The sequence below is a fragment of the Xenopus laevis genome, chromosome 4S (assembly GCF_017654675.1).
Source record: "Xenopus laevis strain J_2021 chromosome 4S, Xenopus_laevis_v10.1, whole genome shotgun sequence".
Lineage (NCBI taxonomy): Eukaryota > Metazoa > Chordata > Amphibia > Anura > Pipidae > Xenopus > Xenopus laevis.
In genome coordinates, this window is record NC_054378.1 from 43,381,159 (window position 1) to 43,403,728 (window position 22,570).

Below are 22,570 nucleotides of genomic sequence, written 5' to 3' on the forward strand. Positions count from 1 at the left end.
GTAGAGAGTAATATTCTGAGACAACTGCAACTGGTCTTCATTTTTCATGAAATGTTAAATTATTGAGCTTTTTCTTCAGTAGCATTCCAACTATATAGCTAGGGTCCAAATTACCATAGCAACTAGAAATCGCTTTGAATGAGAGGCTTCAATATGAGTAGGAAAGTCCTGAATATATATATATAAGTAATAAAAAGTAACAATAACAATGAAGTTGTAGCCTCACAGAGCAATCTTTTATTGGCTGCTGGGGGTGTTTGAAAGATTCAGAAGAAGGCAAAAAAATGTAAAAACTATAAAAAATAAAAAATGAATAGTGATGAGCAAATCGTGAACCTGAAAAAAAAAACAACAATCTTTCTCGCTCCAAATGCATTAAAGCCAATTGGCGTTTTTTGTTATGGCGACTTTTTTGTCCTAATGCATTTTAGTCAATGGGTGTTTTTTCTTATGGCTACTTTTTGTCCAAGCTCATTAAAGTCAATGGCCATTTGTCTCTTATGGGCGTTTTTTTTCCACATCAATTTTTTGCAGCAGTTTCGCGTAAAAACATTGCACATGGCGAAATGCTTACCACGAATCCATGGCTGGCAAATAAATTTGATCATCACTAAAAGTGAAGAAGAAATGAGAAATTGCTAAGAATTGGACACTTTAATCACTGGAAAGAGCCAGTTTTGCTTTCAGTATTTGAGATAAAAGCTGAGGAAACTTGTACACCACTGCCATCTAAAGGCCATGGGGAAAAAGGGACAAAGATATTTACAGAAATTTTTTATTTATAAAAGGGGAAACTGCATCCATGCTGTCATTAACACAGAATCAATATTGTCAAAATCTGAAACAGAATAGTCAAATTTGCAGTATTTCATGCCAACAAATCAGATATTTGCTTTCATTATTCTATCTGCAATAAAAAAATGAAACCCATGTGCTGATTAGTTGCTATGGGTTAGTTCACAAGCAAATTTGCTAAATGTAACTGTTGCTACCAGAATAATTTCTCTTAAAGGGTTTGATCGCCTTCAAACAACTAGTTGTTTTCTGATAGATCACCAGAAATAATGACTTTTTCCAATTAATTTCTATTTTCTATATTTGACCGTTTTTCTAATATTGAAGTGTAAAGTGTCATTTTTCACCTTCTAAAACAGCTCTGTGAGGGGGGGTCCCCGACCCCCTCCCCTAAAACCCCGACCCCCTCCCCTAAAACAACTCTGGGAGGGGGGTCGCTGACCCTGTAAGGGTAAGGGTACACTGGGCGATTCGGGGAAATTTAGTCGCCTGGCGACTAATCCCCAAACGCCTTCCCTCTGTCTTGCACCGGCTATAATGAAAAATAGCCTGTGCTAAAGCACAGGCGGCATTTCGTTTTCCGAAGTCGCCCGGAGTTGCCTTTGCCGCAAAGACAAACCGATTAGTCGACTAAATCTCCCTGAATCACCCAGTGTGCCCCTAACCTAACTGTTCTAAATTGATACATTTAGTTGATACATTTCTTATCTTTGTCCCTGCTGAGCAGAATCCCAGTTTCAATAAAGGCAGCTGTTAGAACTGATACAATAGTTGCTAATACTCCAGAACTGCTGCTGAGAAATGTATCAACTCAATGTTGCAAAATTGTAACAGTTCAGAGTCTCCACCTGAATTACTGAGCTGCCAGACTCAAACACCAGAGACACGAACATTCAACTTTAAACTTAGGTTTTGGAAAAACTGTAAAAAATAAATAATGGAAAGTAATTGAAAAAAAGTCTTTGTTTCTGGGGAACAATCTGAAAACACCTAAACTAAAAAAAAAAGTGTTTGGAAGGTGATCAGCCTCTCCAAACAAGCGGATATTATAGTGACTAGCTACCTAGGTAAGTGATTATAATCACATGGGGTGCTTAACATGTTGACATACATTTTCTTTCCAACACAGCTTGAATGGACTGCCTATTATACTTTAAGCCAGTTGTTTTATTAGTATCCTAAGTCATTGTGTATTTGCAGATGTGGGGTATATATTGTGCAGTTTTGTTCCTAGAGAGAAATGTGATGCAACTGGGAGATGGAGTGGATGTGAAAGAAGTTGGGGAACTATGATGATGCATAGGTACAGAACACTGGGAGAAGTAATACAGGGAGGATGGAACAGTGCCCCAGTTGAGGAGGCAGAGGAGAAGTGAGGAAAGGTTGGGGATCTGTGATGTTTTGAAGGTTTTTCAGTGTGGTTTTGTCTGTGGAGCTAATTGCATGCTAGAGGGACTTGTTACTTTCATAATTAATTTTAATTTATCATAGGGAGAGTTTGTTAAGAATTTTTTTGCAGCATGACAAAATATCTTTCACTTCTTTCAGATCCTACTGAAGACCACAAGGTGGACTAGTGCTCATTAGGAATTTTCATCGGAAAAATAGCCACTGATAGAAAATACTCTCTTCTGTTAGGCTGGCTGAGTAAAGAAATGTGGAATCCTATTCAAAATGTTGGTTTAGCTAGTTTATGTAAGACTGAAAATACAGAGACAGACATCTAGAGACAAATTACATTTTCATCTTGGAGCCAGGAAAGAATTTCGTGCATCAGGCAAACTGAAGACTTCAAGAGGGTTTTTAACCTTTCTCTGGATAAACTAGAAGATAGGGATTAAGACTGAGAACACAGAATAGAGAATAGCGATACAGTTATGCCTTAATTCTTCTTCCTCCAGGTTCAGTAGGCTAGGGGCAATATTATAATTGCTTCCATACCTGCTCCCTGGCCAGACATCGAACAAGCAGGTTTAAAAAAATCCCATATTGGTAAGGTCAGCATCAGCTTGTTGATGCAATCCTAGCCCCAACGGCCTACATTTCCATCATTGTGATCTGATTGTTTGGTCCAAGATCCAATCATATTACCCACCACAAGGGCATATTAAGGAAATATAAGCTCTATTGAATCTTTCAATCTACGGCCTATATTGTCTTTATGAAGAGAATTTCTTTAAGAAAAACTTTTAATCCACTGGGGGTTTCTAACATTCAGCGACGGACAAATCTTTCCAGTTTTGCTTTGCCAAATTATTTGCGAAATGACGAAAAAATTTGCGTAACGGCAGAAATTCGTGAACCGCATGGTCAGTGGGTGTCAGAATAATTTTGATGCGTGTGACAATTTTTATTCTTGCAACTATTTTGTCGAAATGCATTAAAGTCAATGGGCGTCCGAATAATTTTGATGTAAATTCTTATGCGTGTGACAAATTTTTGTTTTCGCGCAGATCTTTCATTGGTGAATTTTTGACGCGGGTGTTGAAACTTGAAAATTTGCTGCAAATCCATGCCTGACGAACTAGAAATTATATATATATATATAGATCTATACCACAAATCATCAATCGTCACTCGCAATAGCAAAGGCCGGGTGCTGAACAAATATAATGTAGTTCAATAGTAGACATGTGCAGTGCACTCACTGCACACGATTTTCATAAAAACATGAACAATGATTATTCAATCTCCATGTCGACGCATTTCGGTCCACACAGGACAATCATCAGGATAGTTCACTTTCTGTTCAGTATCCTGATGATGGTCCCATGTGGACCGAAACGCGTCGACATGGAGATTGAATAAATGCTGTTCACATTTTTTTTTGTGTGCAGTGAGTGCTTTCTACTATTGTAGGACTGCATGCTGGTGAGTGTTGACTCAACGCCCCACAGTAAAGCATATACACTTGAGGCAGTACCGACAGCAACATTGCTTCATACTTTATAGATATAGATAGATATCAGGCACTTTGACATACAGTGGGTCCCTTGTGAAAAGAGGCATGTGTTGGCAAGCTTGGGTGTAGAACTGATATTATTTGGATTGCTAATGTGTGACCTGCCTTTTCCTCTCAGAACACCTAGGGGTTTTGCAAAGTTGTTGCATGCACCCCCCTGGTGGCTAAGGCATAATTGGTGGTGATCAATAGTGACCCCCAACTCTGGCTACATCTCCTTATCCCTAGTACACCTGCACCATGCTTGGGATGCCACTCAGGAGACACAGAAGATATAGTTGATTGAATCTGGGCTGTATATCTGATTCATGCAGCCAGAGGCGCCCGTCCCTGCTCATTAACCAGCGCAGTGTATGCACAATTTTCCCACTGCTCATTTGTAAACTACAAAGCTACAAGGCTACAAGGAACCTCCTTTGAATCTCTGGCAACAGTTTATTTAAAAATAATTAGTTGGTTAGATTAGTTTTCTATTTTCTGTTTACTTATGTTTTATTTTTTTTTGGCTTTGTGGCCTATGGTGTAAATTTACTGGGGGCTTTTTTTTTCCTTTGTTTTTCTTCGCTTTTCTTCTTAAGGTTTATAACTTTTCTTCTTTATCGTTATCCTACTTTTATAACAAATCTTTGGGTAATAATAAGGCAAACTGTGCATTATATAGTTATACAAGGAAAATAATGAGGATTAGTAGTAATCATGGTAAAGTCCACTAATATGGAATGTACGGTTCTTTCATTTAATGTAAATGGGATAAATGAACCTGTCAAGAGGGCAAGGGTATTTTATGAGTGTAAGAAAAATAAAGCCAAAATAATAATGTTGCAAGAAACACACTTTAGACAGAACCACCTACCGGTGCTAAATTTAAAGTCATACTCACAAATATATATGAGTAACAATCCAGAAAAGAAAGCAACCGGAGTAATGATCCTGATTCATAAAGATTTACCCTTTAAATTAAAGGATTATAAAATAGATTCGGAAGGAAGGTACGTGATAGTAAGGGGCAAGTTGGCCAACCAGGCATGTACTTTGGCAAATGTTTACGCCCCTTATAATAAGCAGGTATCATATTTACAACAATTTTACAGGTGTTAGAATCCTATAGTGAAGGATCAATTATTCTGGGTGGAAACTTCAATATTATGTTAAACCCGCTTATAGATTCATCTTCTAGTAAAACTAGTATATCCTATAAAAACCTTAAGCGAGTTAAAAAATCATTAATAGATTTACACCTGGTGGATATATGGCGGGTAATGAACCCACAAAAAAAAGACTACTCACATTATTCAAAGCAATATCAGGTTTATTCACGATTAGACTATATAATGGTATCACAACAATGGGCACACTTATTTCAAAAAGCTTATATAGCCACATCATGAATATCAGACCATGCACCGATAATAACTAAATATACGATACCAGGAGTAACTAAACCAGAGTTTAATTGGCGTTTAAATGAGTTTTTATTACATAATGCAGATAATAAGGAGATGATACAAAAATGGATTAAACAGATCATATTAAACAACATAACACCTGAGCTCTCACCATCAACTTTATGGGAAACTGTAAAATGTGTCTTAAGAGGCTATTTGATAGCCTTGGGATCCAAGCTGAAAAAAAGGCAGAAGAGGAGATTAATAATATAGTACAGCAAATATCCCAATTAGAACAGATCCACAAAGAAACAGTACCACAAAAGACGCTAATAGTTTTGGAAAATAAGCGTATCCAACTTAAAGCCCTCCTAAACCATAAAGTTAAAAAGGCATATTTAAGAACAAAACTGAACATATATGAGTTAGGGGATAAATGCAATAAACATTTTGCCAAATTATTAAAAGAAACACAGTCTAATAATAATATTATAGCAATTAAAAATGCAAAGAATAATACTCATTATGATACTAAGGGAATAGCGGAATCGTTTAAAGATTATTATCAAGCATTATACAGAATACAAAAGAATAATCAACCCTTAACTAATTTAGAAAGAATGGAAAAATGTATTAAAGAGGCAAAATTGAAACCACTTACAGAAGAACAGGCAACAGAGATAGAAATACCATTTACATATAAAGAAATTGAAGAAGGAATTGCTAATTTGCCCCCGGGAAAGAGCCCGGGCCCTGGTGGGTATATAGCAAGGTTCTATAAATTATTCAAAACAGAAATAATACCTCTATTACAATCACATTATAATAATATATCAGATGAGAAGGGGTTCCATGTTCAGGCACAGGAAGTACACATCACGATTATACCGAAACAAGACAAAGACCCTCAATTATGTTCAAGTTATAGGCCCGTCTCCTTAATAAATAATGATATGAAAATATATGCCAATATATTAGGAAAAAGAATGAAACAATACTTACCATCACTTATTCACCAGGATCAAGCAGGCTTCATACCTAAAAGAGAAGCAAAAGATGATATAGCAAAAACAATATCTATAATACAATATACAAAAAAATTTCACATCCCTACCTTTCTGCTTACGACTGATGCCGAAAAAGCATTCGATAAAATATCTTGGGCATTTTTGGAGAAAACAATGATTAACTTTGGAATTGGGGAACATATGAGACAGAGAATACTGGCTTTATATGACAGACTGTCTGCTAAAATAAAAATAAATGGTACCCTTTCAGAGACACTCCAGATATTTAATGGAACAAGACAGGGATGTCCTTTATCGCCCACCTTGTTTCTAATGGTGATGGAGGTATTACTTTCACATATAAGAAATAATCAGGATATTTCCGGAGTGAATATAAAGGGTAAAGAATATAAAGCCGCAGCATTCGCTGATGACCTACTGATATATATAACAAATCTTTAATTACTTTACCCGGGCTCCATATGTGTTACAACAATTGATGCTTAATCCAAACTACCCACCCTGTTTGGAAAGGGGAGCATATGATTGGTGGGAGAAGTGGGAGGATAAACCCACAAAAATCAGAGATCTTATCAGAGGAGACCAGATTATCCCTTTACAGGAACTACAAGAAAGATGGGGGAAACACCCTAGGGATATATGGGGATACAATCAATTATATTATTTCATAAATATGAAAAGAGAGAGAAACTGGGATAGACCATTAACACAATGGGAAGAGATAATAGAAACTGACCCAGACCTAACTAAACCTCTTTCCAGGGTACATGATGTTCTCTTAAATTCACAAGAATTTAAACCCCCATCATTTTGTCGTTCCTGGGAGAAAGAACTGGGTGTAAATATATCAGAAAAAATGTGGTTGAACATATTTAAGCAAGGGAACAAAAAGGCAAGGGCTTCTAAAATGAAAGAAGCAATATATAAAGTAGTTACAAGGTGGCATTTAACTCCAGCAAGGCTTAATAAAATATATCCACAAACTCAAAACAGGTGTTGGAGATGCAATGATAAAATGGGAAATCATCTACATATGTGGATAACATGCCCGAAACTGAATTATTGGGCACAAATTTTAGAAAGTGTAAAAATAATCACATCAATTAATATACGGATAGAAGATCAGGCAACATTGTTATTAAACGTAAATTTGGAGAATCATAAGATACTAGACAATACACTCACCTTTTATCTAATTCAAGTAGCCAAATCACTTATCCCAAAACATTGGAAATCCAAGGAACCTCCATCTTTTAATGAATGGATGACATCTGTAGAAGAAATAAGACAGTTAGATGAGCTAACATACATATATCACAGCAATAGTATAACTTATTGGAAGATATGGACCCCGTGGTATAGATTTAGAGAAACTCTTGACCAAGAAGAAAAAAATAAGATGGGAATAAAGCAGTAGTAAGCAAAAAGAAATTATGCATGATGGACAAACACTGATCTGTTGTTGTTATGAAATGTTAAAGGCACATGTGGGATATATGATCAATGTATTACCCAACCTATACCCCCCCCTTATATTTATTTTTGTATCCCCCCCCCCCTTTGTGTTTATTCTGCTTTCTGGGTGAGAAAAAATAAAGAAAGAAATTTAAAAAAAAAAATTACTTGGTTCTTTATGTTTTCCCAATTACAGTGCTCCTTGTTTATACCAACCTTGTTTAAGGCACCATTCATTCTTACTAGTAGATAAATGTCCATTAATAATACTAATGTGCCAACTAAGGTGTGTCAACAATCCTTGGGTTCTCCATAGTGGGTTGAGTCCATGGATGCAACTGACTTGCAGCAAGTGAATAGGATGCCATTACTGGCAATGTGCACCACAACTTGTGTACAATTCATGAAAAACAGGTGCAACTTTATGCTGATAAAAAACATAGCAATTGGCACCTGAAAATTGTCTTTGGTACATGGTACTTGGTTTCTAAATGAGCCCTTCTGTCTGAAAGGAACCTTCTCTATGCCATCTACCCTCAACAGCATTAGCTGACTAGCTGTGCATTTTGGATAACTATCTCAATTTGTTCCAATGCTTATACACTTATATAGGGTGCTGAACAAAGGGCTGTTCTCTTGCAACCCTCACGAGTCACCATTATAGGAATCCAGTCCCAGCCTGGGATGCTGCTACCTCATTAATTCACCATACTGGCTACCACCCTCCTCTACTGGGTGGGTATATAACCCCTTTAATCCTCTGAAGGCAGAGGCTAACTGGTTTGCAGAACTTCTAGTGTGTTGGGTACATGTACATTTTAATTACACAAAGGGATGCTCTGCATATTCAGTTTGGTCAAGCCCCATGCTTTTATTTCTAAATCACTATTCAGACAGAACTATAGCCTGTTGCCGCTCCCTATTTTATAACCATCAGGAGCACATTCTGATTATGGCTGGTATGTGTTATACAAGTAAAAACAAACTTCTCGCATAGTCAAAACAGTTTTCTCATCAGGCTGAAAAGTTCCCCTTATAACTCCTAATGTTTTCTCTTCTTCTCTGATTAGGGAAATACATCCACAGGCCTAACATATAGTCACCTGGGTCTCCAAACAGCAGGACTGGATTTTGCCAAGAAAAACACATTAAATGCTGCACTGAAGGAAATCAACCCCGTGTTTAATTAACCTTGTCATTGTAAGAAGCCCTTTGGACTCTCAGAGCAGAAACTGTTAGTACTGCCAAGCAGGATTTTATCACAACTGATAAAGAAGGTGTCTGAGTCTCTGCTGGCCATCACTAACATGGAGACTATTGGCCTCAGCGCTGTGAAATAGAACTGAGATCTCTTGTGAGATGACACACTTGCTTTAAGAATTGGGAAAAACCTTATTTATGTTACATAATGTTAATTCCACTAGTGCTTGCAGACTGGGTTTGGTGTTTGAGGCACAGAATGGGACTTGGTTAAGACCACAGAAAGTTACCAGAGGGACTGATACCAGAATTTCAACCCAGAGATCTTTATGAATGCGGCTGGGTGGCATGCTGCCCCTAAAATTTTGTTGCCCTAGGCCCAGGCCTTTATGGCTTTGACATAAATCCTGGCCTGTGTACTCCTCTCAGGCACAAGTGGAGAATAAAGACTTAAAAAAAGAAATGTCATGTCATTATCTTTATTATGTCATCATCACTGGAAAGAGTTCTATTGGTATAGCACTGAGGAAATTGTGGGATTTGAATGATGAACGACTTTTTTTTAACGAAATTTATTTTAACATATACATTGTTTACATAAGATGGGCAAGGAATCCTCATTCACAACAGTCGCCCTCCTTCTCCAAATCAAGTCCACTCACCCTTTAATTGTGTTACTTTCATGATTATATGCCAGTGTCATTTTATTTTATCCTATTAGTAATGACACAATTTTATAGTTTAACCACAAGGGGTCACCAATGCTCTAGATTTTGTTGGCATTGAAGAACCAGTAGATCTTTAAATTATCCATTTGGAATTCGCTTTTCGAAATAATAAAAGCTGAAAATATAGTTACTTTCCATTTGCATTATTTCTAAAAAAAATATTCTGCAAGAGTTATCCTTGAACAGCCAGCAATTTTCAAGCATATATGGTGGTATATGCTGACGTAGGGCATAGTGACATGCACATAGAATATCATCTAACAAGGTCAGATTTATATAGACAGACTGGTTCGAGAGTGGTTGTTTTTTTACAAGCTGCAGATTACCTGTCTGTTAAGTGCTAGTGGAATGCCATTGACAACAGATGACTAGATCTATGTTCACATCGTGAGAAAGACAAATACAAGATTCCTCTGCACTCAACCCATTATCAATATATTTAAGACAGAGACATTTTGTGCATACTGCTACTGAAAAATGCCTTACCCTTTAAACAAAACAGGGATTGTTTGTCCATATATTGCAATATATTTAAGCTGGCCAACTACGTCAAAGTCATCCCATATCTGGCCAGTCCTATGCTCAATTTTCATTTGATTCATTAAGAATTCTATGGTTTCATTATACATTTTATAAAAGGGACGAATACGTTTTACCTGCAACTTACTAGCTGCTTTCAAAGTAAAACTCCCAAACTTGGCTGCCCTTTTATTAGACACCAGTGGGATCACCTGACTATAGTTGGAGGGGGTGGGAGCTACAACATAGAGCTGGTCACTGCTCTTGTAGAACTATAACAAAAAAGGGAAAGTTGTGCTCACCACTAGTTTTTAAAATCATTAGGCGGGGGTGCAATGAGGGTGTGACCACAAAATACATATAGACAAATACAAGATTCCTCTGCACTCAACCCATTATCAATATATTTAAGACAGAGACATTTTGTGCATACTGCTACTGAAAAATGCCTTACCCTTTAAACAAAACAGGGATTGTTTGTCCATATATTGCAATATATTTAAGCTGGCCAACTACGTCAAAGTCATCCCATATCTGGCCAGTCCTATGCTCAATTTTCATTTGATTCATTAAGAATTCTATGGTTTCATTATACATTTTATAAAAGGGACGAATACGTTTTACCTGCAACTTACTAGCTGCTTTCAAAGTAAAACTCCCAAACTTGGCTGCCCTTTTATTAGACACCAGTGGGATCACCTGACTATAGTTGGAGGGGGTGGGAGCTACAACATAGAGCTGGTCACTGCTCTTGTAGAACTATAACAAACAAGGGAAAGTTGTGCTCACCACTAGTTTTTAAAATCATTAGGCGGGGGTGCAATGAGGGTGTGACCACAAAATACACACACATCGTGAGAAAGGCAATATGTTAGTAATAAGTTTGCAAAATCACAGATTAGAATGTGGCAGAAGAATTTCAGGAAAATAAGTTCTTTAAAGTGCATGTTGGGGAAACAACATATTTTAATACTGTATCACAACCATATTATTATTATTATTGTTGTTATTTTTAACTAGGGATGCACCTAATCCAGGATTCGGTTCGGGATTCGGCCAGGATTCGGCCTTTTTCAGCAGGATTCGGATTCGGCCAAATCCTTCTGCCCGGCCGAACCAAATCCGAATCCTAATTTGCATATGCAAATTAGTGGTGGGGATGGAAATCGTGTGACTTTTTGTCAAACAACAAGGAAGTACATTTTTTCCCCTTCCCACCCCTAATTTGCATATGCTAAATAGGGTTGGGATTCGGTTTGGTAGTCAGCTGAATCTTTCGGGGGTTCGGCCAAATCCAAAATAGTGGATTCGGTGCACCCCTATTTTTAACACATATTTAAAGTAAAAGCACCAGTATATTCTGCAATATTGTACAATAATGGGGTATATACATTAGACATACAAGAATACATACAAAAACAAACAATAACCAATAAAGAGGTAAAGAGGACCCTGCCCAAAAGAGCTTACAATCTAAAAGGAGAAGGGGTTAAGACACAAAGTATATTTTGTTACCTTGTTATCTATGATATTATTCACATAAACTATTGCGACAGCAACAGACACAAGAAAATGCATTACGTTGCAGTCTTATTCCCTAACAAGAAACTATAGCAATTCTTCTCTCGCTCTCTCTCTATAGAGTGGTGGATGTATGCTGATAAAGTACATTTTATCAGCAGTACATCTGGTTTCATACAACCAAAACTTGCCTCCAAGCCTTGAATTCAAAAATAAGCTCCTGCTTTGAGGGCCTCTGGGAGCAACATCCAAGGGGTTGGAGAGCAACATGTTGCTCACAAGCTACTGGTTGGGGATCACTGCATTAGAGTCTAGGGACGTCATTTTCGCAGCAAAACTTTGCTCATCACTACAGCCTATTTCTATCTAGTCCTGAATCATTTGCATTGTTGAAGTCCTCCTAACTGCCCCACGCGTTTATACACATTTAATCATGATATTGGAATATATCCTGGACTAATACTATGGTTAAAAAGGGATGTATTGAATGTACACAGAGTGGTGACAGGCAGACCTTGTTTCCAATTACTTCAAAATAAGGAACTGGAAAAAGGACAATGCAGATTATACTATACAAAGTGCACTTTAATTACACCTCTATAAACAAATGGCACTTTGTAGTGAAATCTGCATTGTCTGTTTTCCATTCCCTGTTCTGAAGCATATTGATCATCTCATTACATGCATGACCGAGCATGATGGGAGCTGAATAGGACCACCCATACATTAGGTATTGGTAACTTTCATCTTCACTTGGTTCCAAATGCTCACACTACTACATATTTCTGGCCCAGCCAACACCTAAGAATTGTCCCTGCTAGTGCTACTCATGGCATCTCTAGCCATAACTCCTTTGCCTCTTTATATAAAAACACTCAGGATCAGGCCCGGATTTGTGGAAAGGCCACCTAGGCCCGGGCCTAGGGCGGCAGGATTTTAGGGGGGTGGCATGCTGCCCAACCACACCCACATTGGTTCAAAAACACTGGGGATGCTCAGGAGATACAATAATTTCTTAAATTTCCCGTGCACCAATCTCCATTTCTCCTGTTCCCCTGGAGGGGACAGGGGCAACGAACGGTAGTGGGCCTAGGGGTGCCTACTATGTAAATCCGGCCCTCCTCAGGATCTTACGCATATGTAAACATTCACTTTGGAGAGATTTATGACAGAAAGATAAAGCAAAAAGTTGCTCATGAATGGGGGGAAAGGATATTTGTCTCTTAAGGATTTTTTGTTTTTTTTCTGGGAAAAAAATACATCCCTGTTTTAATAGGAGCTCAACTTCCAAAAAATAAATAAATTTAAAAAAATTATATATATACAGGTATATATATATATATATAATTAAATAATAAATAAATAAAAAACAAATATATGCATATCTGATTTTACAGATTGAGGGAACCATGGTCCATGATAGCCTGCCTCTCTCAATGTCATCAGAATCCAATTAAAGGAATAGTTCACCTTCAAGTTTCAGTATGTTATAGAATGTCTAATTCTAAGCAACGTTTCCATTGACCTTAACTTTTTTTTACAGTTTTTGAAATTTTTTCCTTCTTCCTTTGAATCTTTTCATCTTTCAAATGGGGGTCACTAATCCCATCTTAAATAAAGAAATCTGTAAGGCTACTTTTTATTACTCATTTGTAAGGCTGTTCATTTATTACTCTCCTATTCATGTCCCAGTCTCTTATTCAAATCAATGCCTGGCTGCTAGGGTAATTTGGATCATAGCCACCAGATTGCTAAAATTGCAAATTGGAGAGCTGCTGAATAAAACGCTAAATAACTCAACAAACAATAAAAAAACTAAAACCAATTGCAAATTGTCTCGAAATATCTCTCTACCTACATTATACTAAAAGTTAATTTAAAGGTGAGTGACCCCTTTAATATCCCTGTATATTTTTGGACAACCTCACTATATTATATAGCAATAAGACTGGAGAAATATTGGTGGTCAAAATTTGCATTAATGAATCCTTTTACATCTGTATCAGAATTTCTTTTTTGAGAGGGTTTTACGGAAGATCTGTGTCACCTTTAAACTTTCCAGTCTTGCTCCTATACCTGCAAAAAAAAACCTTTAGTTTCAGAAGTTGTAGTCCCCAGCGGTCCCATTAGATGTCAGCATCTGCCTCCTAAACAACTGCCTGGAAAATGTTGTGGCTATCAATAACATGTATCTGCCTCTAGGTGGCACAAAACCCTTACTAAGGAGGGATGCCAAAACTCAGAGTTAATATCAGGTAGATCAGATTTAACATGATTTTTAGCAACTCTGCACAACTTTAAAAAATGTTAAAAATACAGATATTTGATAGCATGTCCTCTGAAAACAACTTTATATACAAATATTTGGAGATAATGTCTTCTGGCTATTGAACTGTTCTATAACTGAATATCAATGTTACCCTTATAACTTCCAACAATCTAGGTTGACTGAATGCTGGCAAAGAAGAATCTGGGGCCACCCAAAGGCCCAGCTTTACATAAGAAAGAAAACTGAAATAGTTGTTATGGGGCAGATATCACTTACCTGCTTTTTACCTGGTGCAGAACTACAACACACACACACACACATACTCATATAGATAAAGCAAAAAAAAAAAATCTAAATCTAAAATGATTTAAGTTGCAATCTGCTATTCTTTTCATCATATCTCCCAACTCCTTGACTATTGATTTATGTTACATACTGTAGATCATGCCTATATTATCTCCAATGCACAACAAAATCTGGACAGCGACAGGCTGATAATATGTTTCCATTAGTTAGCATCAAATTTGTCATCTACTGCACTTTACCTAGAGAAAGCCTAACAAACCCTCCCTGGAACCCTTTCAGCAACCATTCTGGTCAATTCCCCTGGTCTATTTGTTAAGTTCAATTGTATATTTACTCACTTACATATATACTTAGATCATGATCTGCAAATAATGTTGATCTAGTACAGAAACAAAGCTTTAACTTTACAGCAAACAACAGCAGCCAGACATTTAAAATATACACCAATATTATTAATAATAATAATAATAATATACACCAATATAATCCAACTATTGCTATTATATTTACTGCATTTTTACAAAGAGGCCACCAATGTCTGTTTGCAAATAAATGTGTATGTTCCCTATGTCACAAGTAAACTGTATAGATTCCATTGCTTCTGCTTTGTAATTTGTAGCCCATTTGGCATGTCCCATAGAAAAGAATGCTACCTATTGTAAGCGCCTAGGCTACCCTTGTTTGACTTCAGCCTTTAAAGGAAAGTTTTATTTTATTTTTTATAAATTTATCTGTCTGTTTCAGCTTTAAAGAGAAGAGATGACTGTTCCAGTTTATCACACTGAAGGGAAAACATTTCTAGGAACTGCTAAAACACCAGGTAGATAATTTCATGCACCCTTTCTCCTACAATGTTTTTAAGAAAAAAAGCAATATTTCTGTTTTAGTATCCCAGCATGGTGTCTCATAAAAGCAGACAAGTCTTCACTGTGTCTTTGATGTGCTGTAGGCATATTCAGTTTGTAATGTAAGACCCCCAAAATCTATTCTAGGACCTCCTAAATCAAGACTATAAGGCAATACAGCCTCACTATATTTAATGGTGCAATCTGATTGGGCTACTATATATACAGTAATAATTATTTGCCCAGTGAGTGTGTCTATGTAGGGGGTAGGGGTTGTCTGCTGAACTATATTTGAGAAAAATTGGGGAAGACCAAATAATATTAACATTTTTACAGTTCTGGCAAATAATGTATGACACCAGGATTCATTGACGACTTGCAGAGCTATTCCTGATAATAGAACTTCTGTGTGTGTGTAAAAGAAATGAAATGCATTTTATACTAATTCAATTAAATGCTACAGCACTCCTCCGCCCTTTCAATTCAGAGGGTGAATTCCCAACAGCTAATCCCGAAAATGTCTCTCAGATGTGAAGAAAGAATGTGTCACATTAAATAAACAAGGCTGTCTTATAGGGAGGCGGTAATGAAAGTGCAATAAAAGGCAATTGCTGTTTTACAGCAACAAACGGCTGCAGTCTTGTATTCAATTTAAAGGACCAGTAACATCGAAAATATTTGAACAATGAAAAATTTGGCATAAAAAAAAAAAAAAAAAGATCTTGTTTGAATCATCTGCGGGGAAATGCAGGCGCGTATCTGTCTCTAAAAACTGTCGCAAACAAACCAAATACCAACAAAAGAGAGGTTCGATTTAAGTGAAATGGTTTCCAGGTTTTTGCTTCCAAATTAGCTGCATGTTATTAACATATTCTAGTGGATTTGTGTGAAATACTGGCTGTTTGTTACTAAACCAAATTGTGCTTGAGAATCCAAACAACTTCAGTCGCTGTCAGCTCTTCTTTGCGTTCTCACGACTTCTGCATAAACGAATTAGCATTTTAAGCAGCCTGCTCCGCTAATTAACTGTATCTGATTACCTCTAATGAAGCCATTAGAGAGACAGTGAGCTTTGCCTCTCTGTTTAAAGCAGAATAAATACTGCCTTCGAATCCTATCGAAATCCAGTAAGAATTCACGGTGAAATATATTTCGATCGAATTATGTTTAGTTTTATTCGTTACAAATGTCACTTCCCAAAAAATTAAGCAAACGAAATGCATTTTTATGAAACGGTGTAATGGTTCCAAAACGAACAAAATGTCATAAACGATCACTTGGCAATTTAGACGAAAAACCGGCAGTTTATTTTGATTCTGCCAAAAAGCCACTTTTTGGTTCAGTGAAGCCACCTTAGAAAATGACAGTCGCTTAAAACGACAATGATATTTCGAACAGAATGAATATCACCTTACTAGGAGATGTAAAAACAGTTGGAATTAATATTTTTAAACGTGCAATGTATTTTTTTTTTTTCCAATGATTTTACAATTTGCATATCTTTTCAAAAGTTCCCTTGACCTACGTTGAACTACAATTGAATCCATTTAAAAACGTATCTAAAGTATTAAATCGAGTTGGGGGTTTTTCATTTTCATGACAATTAGATACAAACGTTAACCGCGTGCCTGTGCGTTTAAAACTCCGTGCCGTTTACAATTGACACCGACCATATTTGGGATGTTTGGGAAAAAAAATAAAAGAAAGAATACTGTGTCAATTCCTATAGAAACGGTGCGCGGTGATTGGGTGGTTCTCCGGATTCTGGCAGCGTGATAGGTGGGAAGTTTTGGGAAGGGGCGTGTTTGGTTGGGAGTAAAAGCTTAGGATCGCTGAAAAAAGTTAGTGAAGTTCTCCTTTGCGTAAAAACTAGTGAGAGGAGCGGGGATTGCGGACAAGTGCTTGGCCGTTGGATTCGTGTGCTGCTGCCCCTTCTAATGTGTTTGGGAAGAGGATGCCAGACTGCAGCTGACTGCCGCTTGTCCTGTACCGACTGAGCTGTTTTCAGCGCTTTGTGCCCATCTACATCTGCGGGATCCCCATCATCACTGCTGCGCCCTGAGCCGTTCAGCACTAATGATGCAGGCGCGTTACTCAGTGGCAGATCCCAATGCGCTAGGGGTGGTGCCATACCTGAGCGAACAGAACTACTACAGGGCCGCGGGCACCTATGGGAGCATGGCCACCCCGATGAGCGTGTACCCGGCGCATGAGCAGTACACTCCGGCCATGGCCAGGTCTTATGGGCCTTACCACCACCATCAACAGGCAGCGCCCAAGGACCTGGTGAAGCCGCCCTACAGTTACATCGCCCTCATCACCATGGCCATCCAGAACGCGCCCGACAAGAAGATCACCCTGAATGGCATCTACCAGTTCATCATGGATCGCTTCCCTTTCTACCGGGAGAATAAGCAGGGCTGGCAGAACAGCATCAGGCACAACCTGTCCCTCAACGAGTGCTTTGTCAAGGTGCCCAGGGACGACAAGAAGCCGGGCAAGGGCAGCTACTGGTCCCTGGACCCGGACTCGTACAACATGTTTGAGAATGGCAGTTTCCTCAGGCGGAGGAGGAGGTTCAAGAAGAAAGACGCGAGTCGGGAGAAGGAAGATCGGCTGCTTAAAGACCAAGGCAAAGTGCAAGGCCCCGTCCCCAGCCTGGAGCTGCCCAAGCACGAGAAGAAGATCATTATCAAGAGCGAGTCCCCTGAGCTGCCGGTTATTACTAAAGTGGAGAACCTAAGCCCCGGCGGTGGCAGTGCCATGCAGGACAGTCCACGCAGTGTGGCCTCCACCCCCTCTGTCTCCACTGACAGCTCCATCCCTGAGCAGCACCCGGCCAGCAATGGCTTTAGTGTGGACAATATCATGACCCTAAGGACTTCTCCTCATGGTGACCTGAGCCCGGTACCTGCTATTCCCTGCCGGACTGCCATGGTGTCCTCTCTGCCCATTAACTACACCGCCCATACTCAAAGCTCTGTTTATAGCCAGGCCTGCACCCAAAGCATGGACACTAGTGGGAGCTTCCAGTGCAGCATGAGAGCTATGAGCCTGTACACTGGTGACAGACCGAGCCACATGTGCGCTCCATCTACCCTGGAGGAGGCCACTTCAGAACATCACAACGGGACAAGTTCTCCTTTAAACTCCATGAGCCAAGAGAGTGTGCTGACCTCTAGCCATCACCAGCAAAATGCCACTGGGGGACAGACTGCTGCACCCTGGTACCTCAATCCTGGCGCAGACATTGGGCACCTCTCTGGGCACAACTTTGGCTCCCAGCAGCAGACTTTTCCCAACGTTAGAGAAATGTTCAACTCTCACCGGCTTGGGATTGAAAGCTCAGCCCTCAGTGAGCACCAGGTGAGCGGTAACACCAACTGTCAGATCCCTTATAGATCAGCGCCCTCCATATACCGCCACAGCAGCCCTTACGCCTACGACTGCACTAAGTACTGACTGGGGGACTGCTTTATTACTGTGACTGCAACTAAACACTCTGGCCTGCAATGTGGATTGGCTTACTGAGTAGCATGGACAAAAAAAACTCACCAACAATAAAACCATTACCTATAGAACTACATAGCCATATATATATATATATACATACATATATAGAGAGATATATATATATGCAGGTATATATATACACAAGTACAATCTACTTGAAGTATTGAGAGATGAAGTTAAAGAACAAGTCAACCTTGTCCTTGGTAATAGAATCTAGAATCTAAATTATATGGACCAACATTGTAGCAACTATCTTTTGTACAGATTTATTGTTTCTGCGTTTAAGTCTATCTCATTTTTTTTAAATTGTATGTGGTGTGAAACAGGCGGATACACAGATCCCTATATTATAATATTTAAAGTTGAGTTCACTGGATAAATTCTGTTGCCACCCGATTGAAAGAAATATGACGTCATTCCGTCTAAAACTGCAAAAAAATAAAATAACCGATAGCATTTCTTTTAAAATCTATTTCCTCCGTTTCTTTAATGCAAACATAAGAATGTTATTTATTTTGGTGGGGGCAGAACAAAAAAAATGTAAAGCCTTAAAATTTTTACTGGCTCTCTGACCATTCCCAATAACTTTTTTTTTTGTTTTGTTTTTTTGGGGTTGTTTTATTCGTTGTTTTGTGTGTCTTTTGTGGGCCTAAATGTATTTTACATGAAATAAAAGGTTATTGTTTTACTGCTTTATATAGTGTTACAGTATTTTTTTTTCTTAGTAAAGAGGGGAGAACTCAACTATAAATAATTATAATAATAGATACAGAATAGGACATATAAGCAAGAGAGGACTGGGACAATTCTCCAGCATAAAATCAGTACTTCTATATGGAAATACATTTTATTTTGTTGAGAACCACTTTTCTACAGAACAGGTTCTGGTGGTAAATAAAGGGCTCTGCTTTCTTCCTCTGATTTTTTCCCTTCTGTTATTACCTTTGTAGCTTGAGAGAGAGAGAGGTAGGATAGATTTAGAGCTAGAGTTCAGAGACTGTGAGAGGCATATCTCAGGCTTTTATTTGAGCATGTTTATTTTTAATTCTCAATTTTTGCTGCTTTGTGGAAGGAGCAGGGGAGAGGACATGACATGACTCGGTGGAGCACAAACACACATTTGGCTGCTTTATTATACAGCGACTTGTGGGCTGTGCATGTGGGAAATTGGGTCGGCTGCAAACATTGCACTATTTACCTTCTCCATCCCAGCCGCAGAGAATATAAAAAGGCTGTAAAAGGCGAAGGGCTCTCCACAACTATTTGTTTTTGTTGCAGACCAAACTGGAGATTAGCAGAACAGTTCTTGGCAAGTGAGTGCAGTGTAGCTGGGATGGGATAACCCGACTTTATACCTCAATATCCCACCCAACACATACAGGGATCTGGGTGCCCAGTTGATGAGATCCACACCAGTATCTCTATCCTGCTTGTCTGGGCGCGCTCATGTCTGACACTCTATTATTTGCTCACCAGTCTCATATACAGATATATGCTTGATAGGTAATTGTATATTAACAGTAGATAGATAATGAACAGATACTAGGATAGACAGACGAAATCAATTGACGGGTCATTTCTAGATAACAAATAGATTATAATTATACAGACTTGTTTAGGCACAGAAAACATTATAGATGTAATTACTGCATAACAAAGCCAATGTATTGGTAATACAAAGTTGTGTAGGCATGCCATGATTAGAGAGACAGATGTTACTAGATGATATGGAGAAAAGAAAAAGCAGATATTACACAAAGAGTTTATTGGATAATAGATATCTGGGTTGCACCCAACAGTAATATTTAATCAATCTAATTACATTTACATTACTAATTTTTTTTGATTGTTTTAGTGAGATGCAAAGTAATAGATGATGCTAATTACCTACAGTAATGCGAGATAGTAACAGAACTATGTTATATCATATTAAGATACATTGATGGCAGATCATTGATTACAAAGGTCACTCAGCAAGATATTCCATTATCTCCTGAAGCAATGCGGTTAAACCTACATGACAAACTTCCAAATACGAGCCTAGAAATGCTGACCTTCCAAGCATTAAATACCTGTAAACTCCTGATAGCTAGGAACTGGAAAAAAAAGGAGATTCCAAATATCCATCAAATACAACAAGAAGTAACTACTAATGTGCCAAGAGGTCTGAGAGAGAAAAGAATAATACAGGAGGCATATACACTTAGACCAAAACATAAAGCCTACATTGTCTAGGACTATCTTTAGTAGTAACTACCCTAGGAGGTATAACATCTTATTTTTTATTTATTTTTATTTTTTTGTTAGATTTATAGTTAATTTTAGATCTCATTCTTTAGAGGAGTATATGAGCATACAATGTATGTATCTGTTGGAAAAACACAATAAATAAAGAGAAAAAAAAAAGATACATTGATGTTTATATGCACAGGTAACCACTGTATATTAGCAAACAGATGATATAAAAAGAGATGAGATCGTTTCTATAGTTGTACAGAGATACTGGAGTACGGAGACAGGCAGTTAGTAGATAACTTGGCAGTTTAAGGACTGGCATTTTATCACACAGATGCATTTCATGCTATACAGACATTTCAGTGTTTGTTAAAAATAATAGATGTTTTATATGCTTGGTGAACTAAATGATAACTCTTTGCGAGCTGTTTCGGCCACGCCTGTCAGTCAATGAACTATGTGATATTTGAGAGACAGAATTGAATTGTCCCCCAGATCTTCTTTGTGGCACAGCTCCTGTACCGAGCAGTAGATCTACACTGTGACCTTCATTTACAGGTGATGGATTTTGGTTTCAGGGACAACACCTTACACAGACTTAGATGAGGGATCAAATGTGGTTTTGGTTTGAAGTCAGGGGCCACGTATCTTTTTAGTAAGAGAGCTACCAGCGCCCAAACCTTTTATTATTCCTATTAGTGGAATGATCGGCCGCAGCCTGCGCTTTATTCATGACTTTCCAACAGCTTTCTATACAAATTATTATCACAATTACCATCTGGAGAAGACAATTTCTATTATACTTAATTGTAGGCACACATGACAGTATGTAAAGAAGAAAAAAAAAACAGATCTTTACTGTCAGCTTTTCTGTACGATTCTGTAAGGGATTAGCTGGTTGTACAAGAGCTGAAGAGCTGACACTTTAATATGACTGTCCTCCTAAGGTTGGTCTCTGAGCCCCTTGGGAGTTACACAACGTGTCTCACTTAGTGTAACAGGTTCTATTATGTGGTTTCAGATATTTGGGTTTCTTGAATTTAATAGTTGGCTTTGTCAGGGGCTCCCACATTGCATTTAAACTGCCATTGATTTACCTGAATGGATGGGCCATGTTTCTTATTCCACAGTCATTTCTCCTCATTGATTTTTGAGCAATGAAATAGCCAATGACAATAAACATTAATAGCAACTTTGCGCTGGAGATAAAGGGGAACTAGGGGTAGGCGTTTGCGCATTCCCGTGCAGGTTTGCGCACGTGCGTCCCTTTTTGCGCACGGCCGTGCACGCGCGCCCCCGTTTGCCCCCGGCACGCTGCACCCTGCCTACAGTGCATGAAAGTGTGATTCCTAGTGTCGTACATTATTGGGGAATATTCTTAATATTTCTTTGATGGCATCACTCTATAAGCACCACGCTAGACTTCTATAGAATTCCAGAGGCGCAATGTGATATAATTTTAGTGCTATGCTATTAATACAATGCAATAAAAAAACAAGGCAGTTTTACTGTTAACTGACAGTCGCCGTACGGATAATTATATTTATATTGTAAATCAGTTTGGAGATTAAAATCCCCAAATACTTTTTTGCTTCAGGAAAGAAAAAAATAATGCTAAGTATGTTTCTAATATATGTTCATTAAAAAAAGTCAGGGGTTTTAATGGGGTTCAAGTTAACTTTTAGTATGTTATAAAACGGCCAATTTTAAGCTTTTAACCTTTCAACTGGTCTTCATTATTCATTTTTCATAGTTTTTTAATTATTTGCCTTCTTCTGACTCTTTCCAGCTTTCAAATGGGGAGGGGTC

The 22,570-nt window shown here is 38.2% G+C and overlaps 1 protein-coding gene across 1 annotated transcript; it reads left to right on the forward strand.

Moving 5' to 3' along the window:
* Positions 1–16,880: 16,880 nt before the first annotated feature.
* On the forward strand, positions 16,881–19,222 carry foxc2.S (forkhead box C2 S homeolog; the record flags this gene model as incomplete). Its single annotated transcript, NM_001090451.1, is given in 1 exon segment — positions 16,881–19,222. A coding segment is annotated over 1 exon segment (1,386 nt). The 3' UTR covers positions 18,476–19,222.
* Between the last annotated feature and the right edge of the window lie 3,348 nt (positions 19,223–22,570).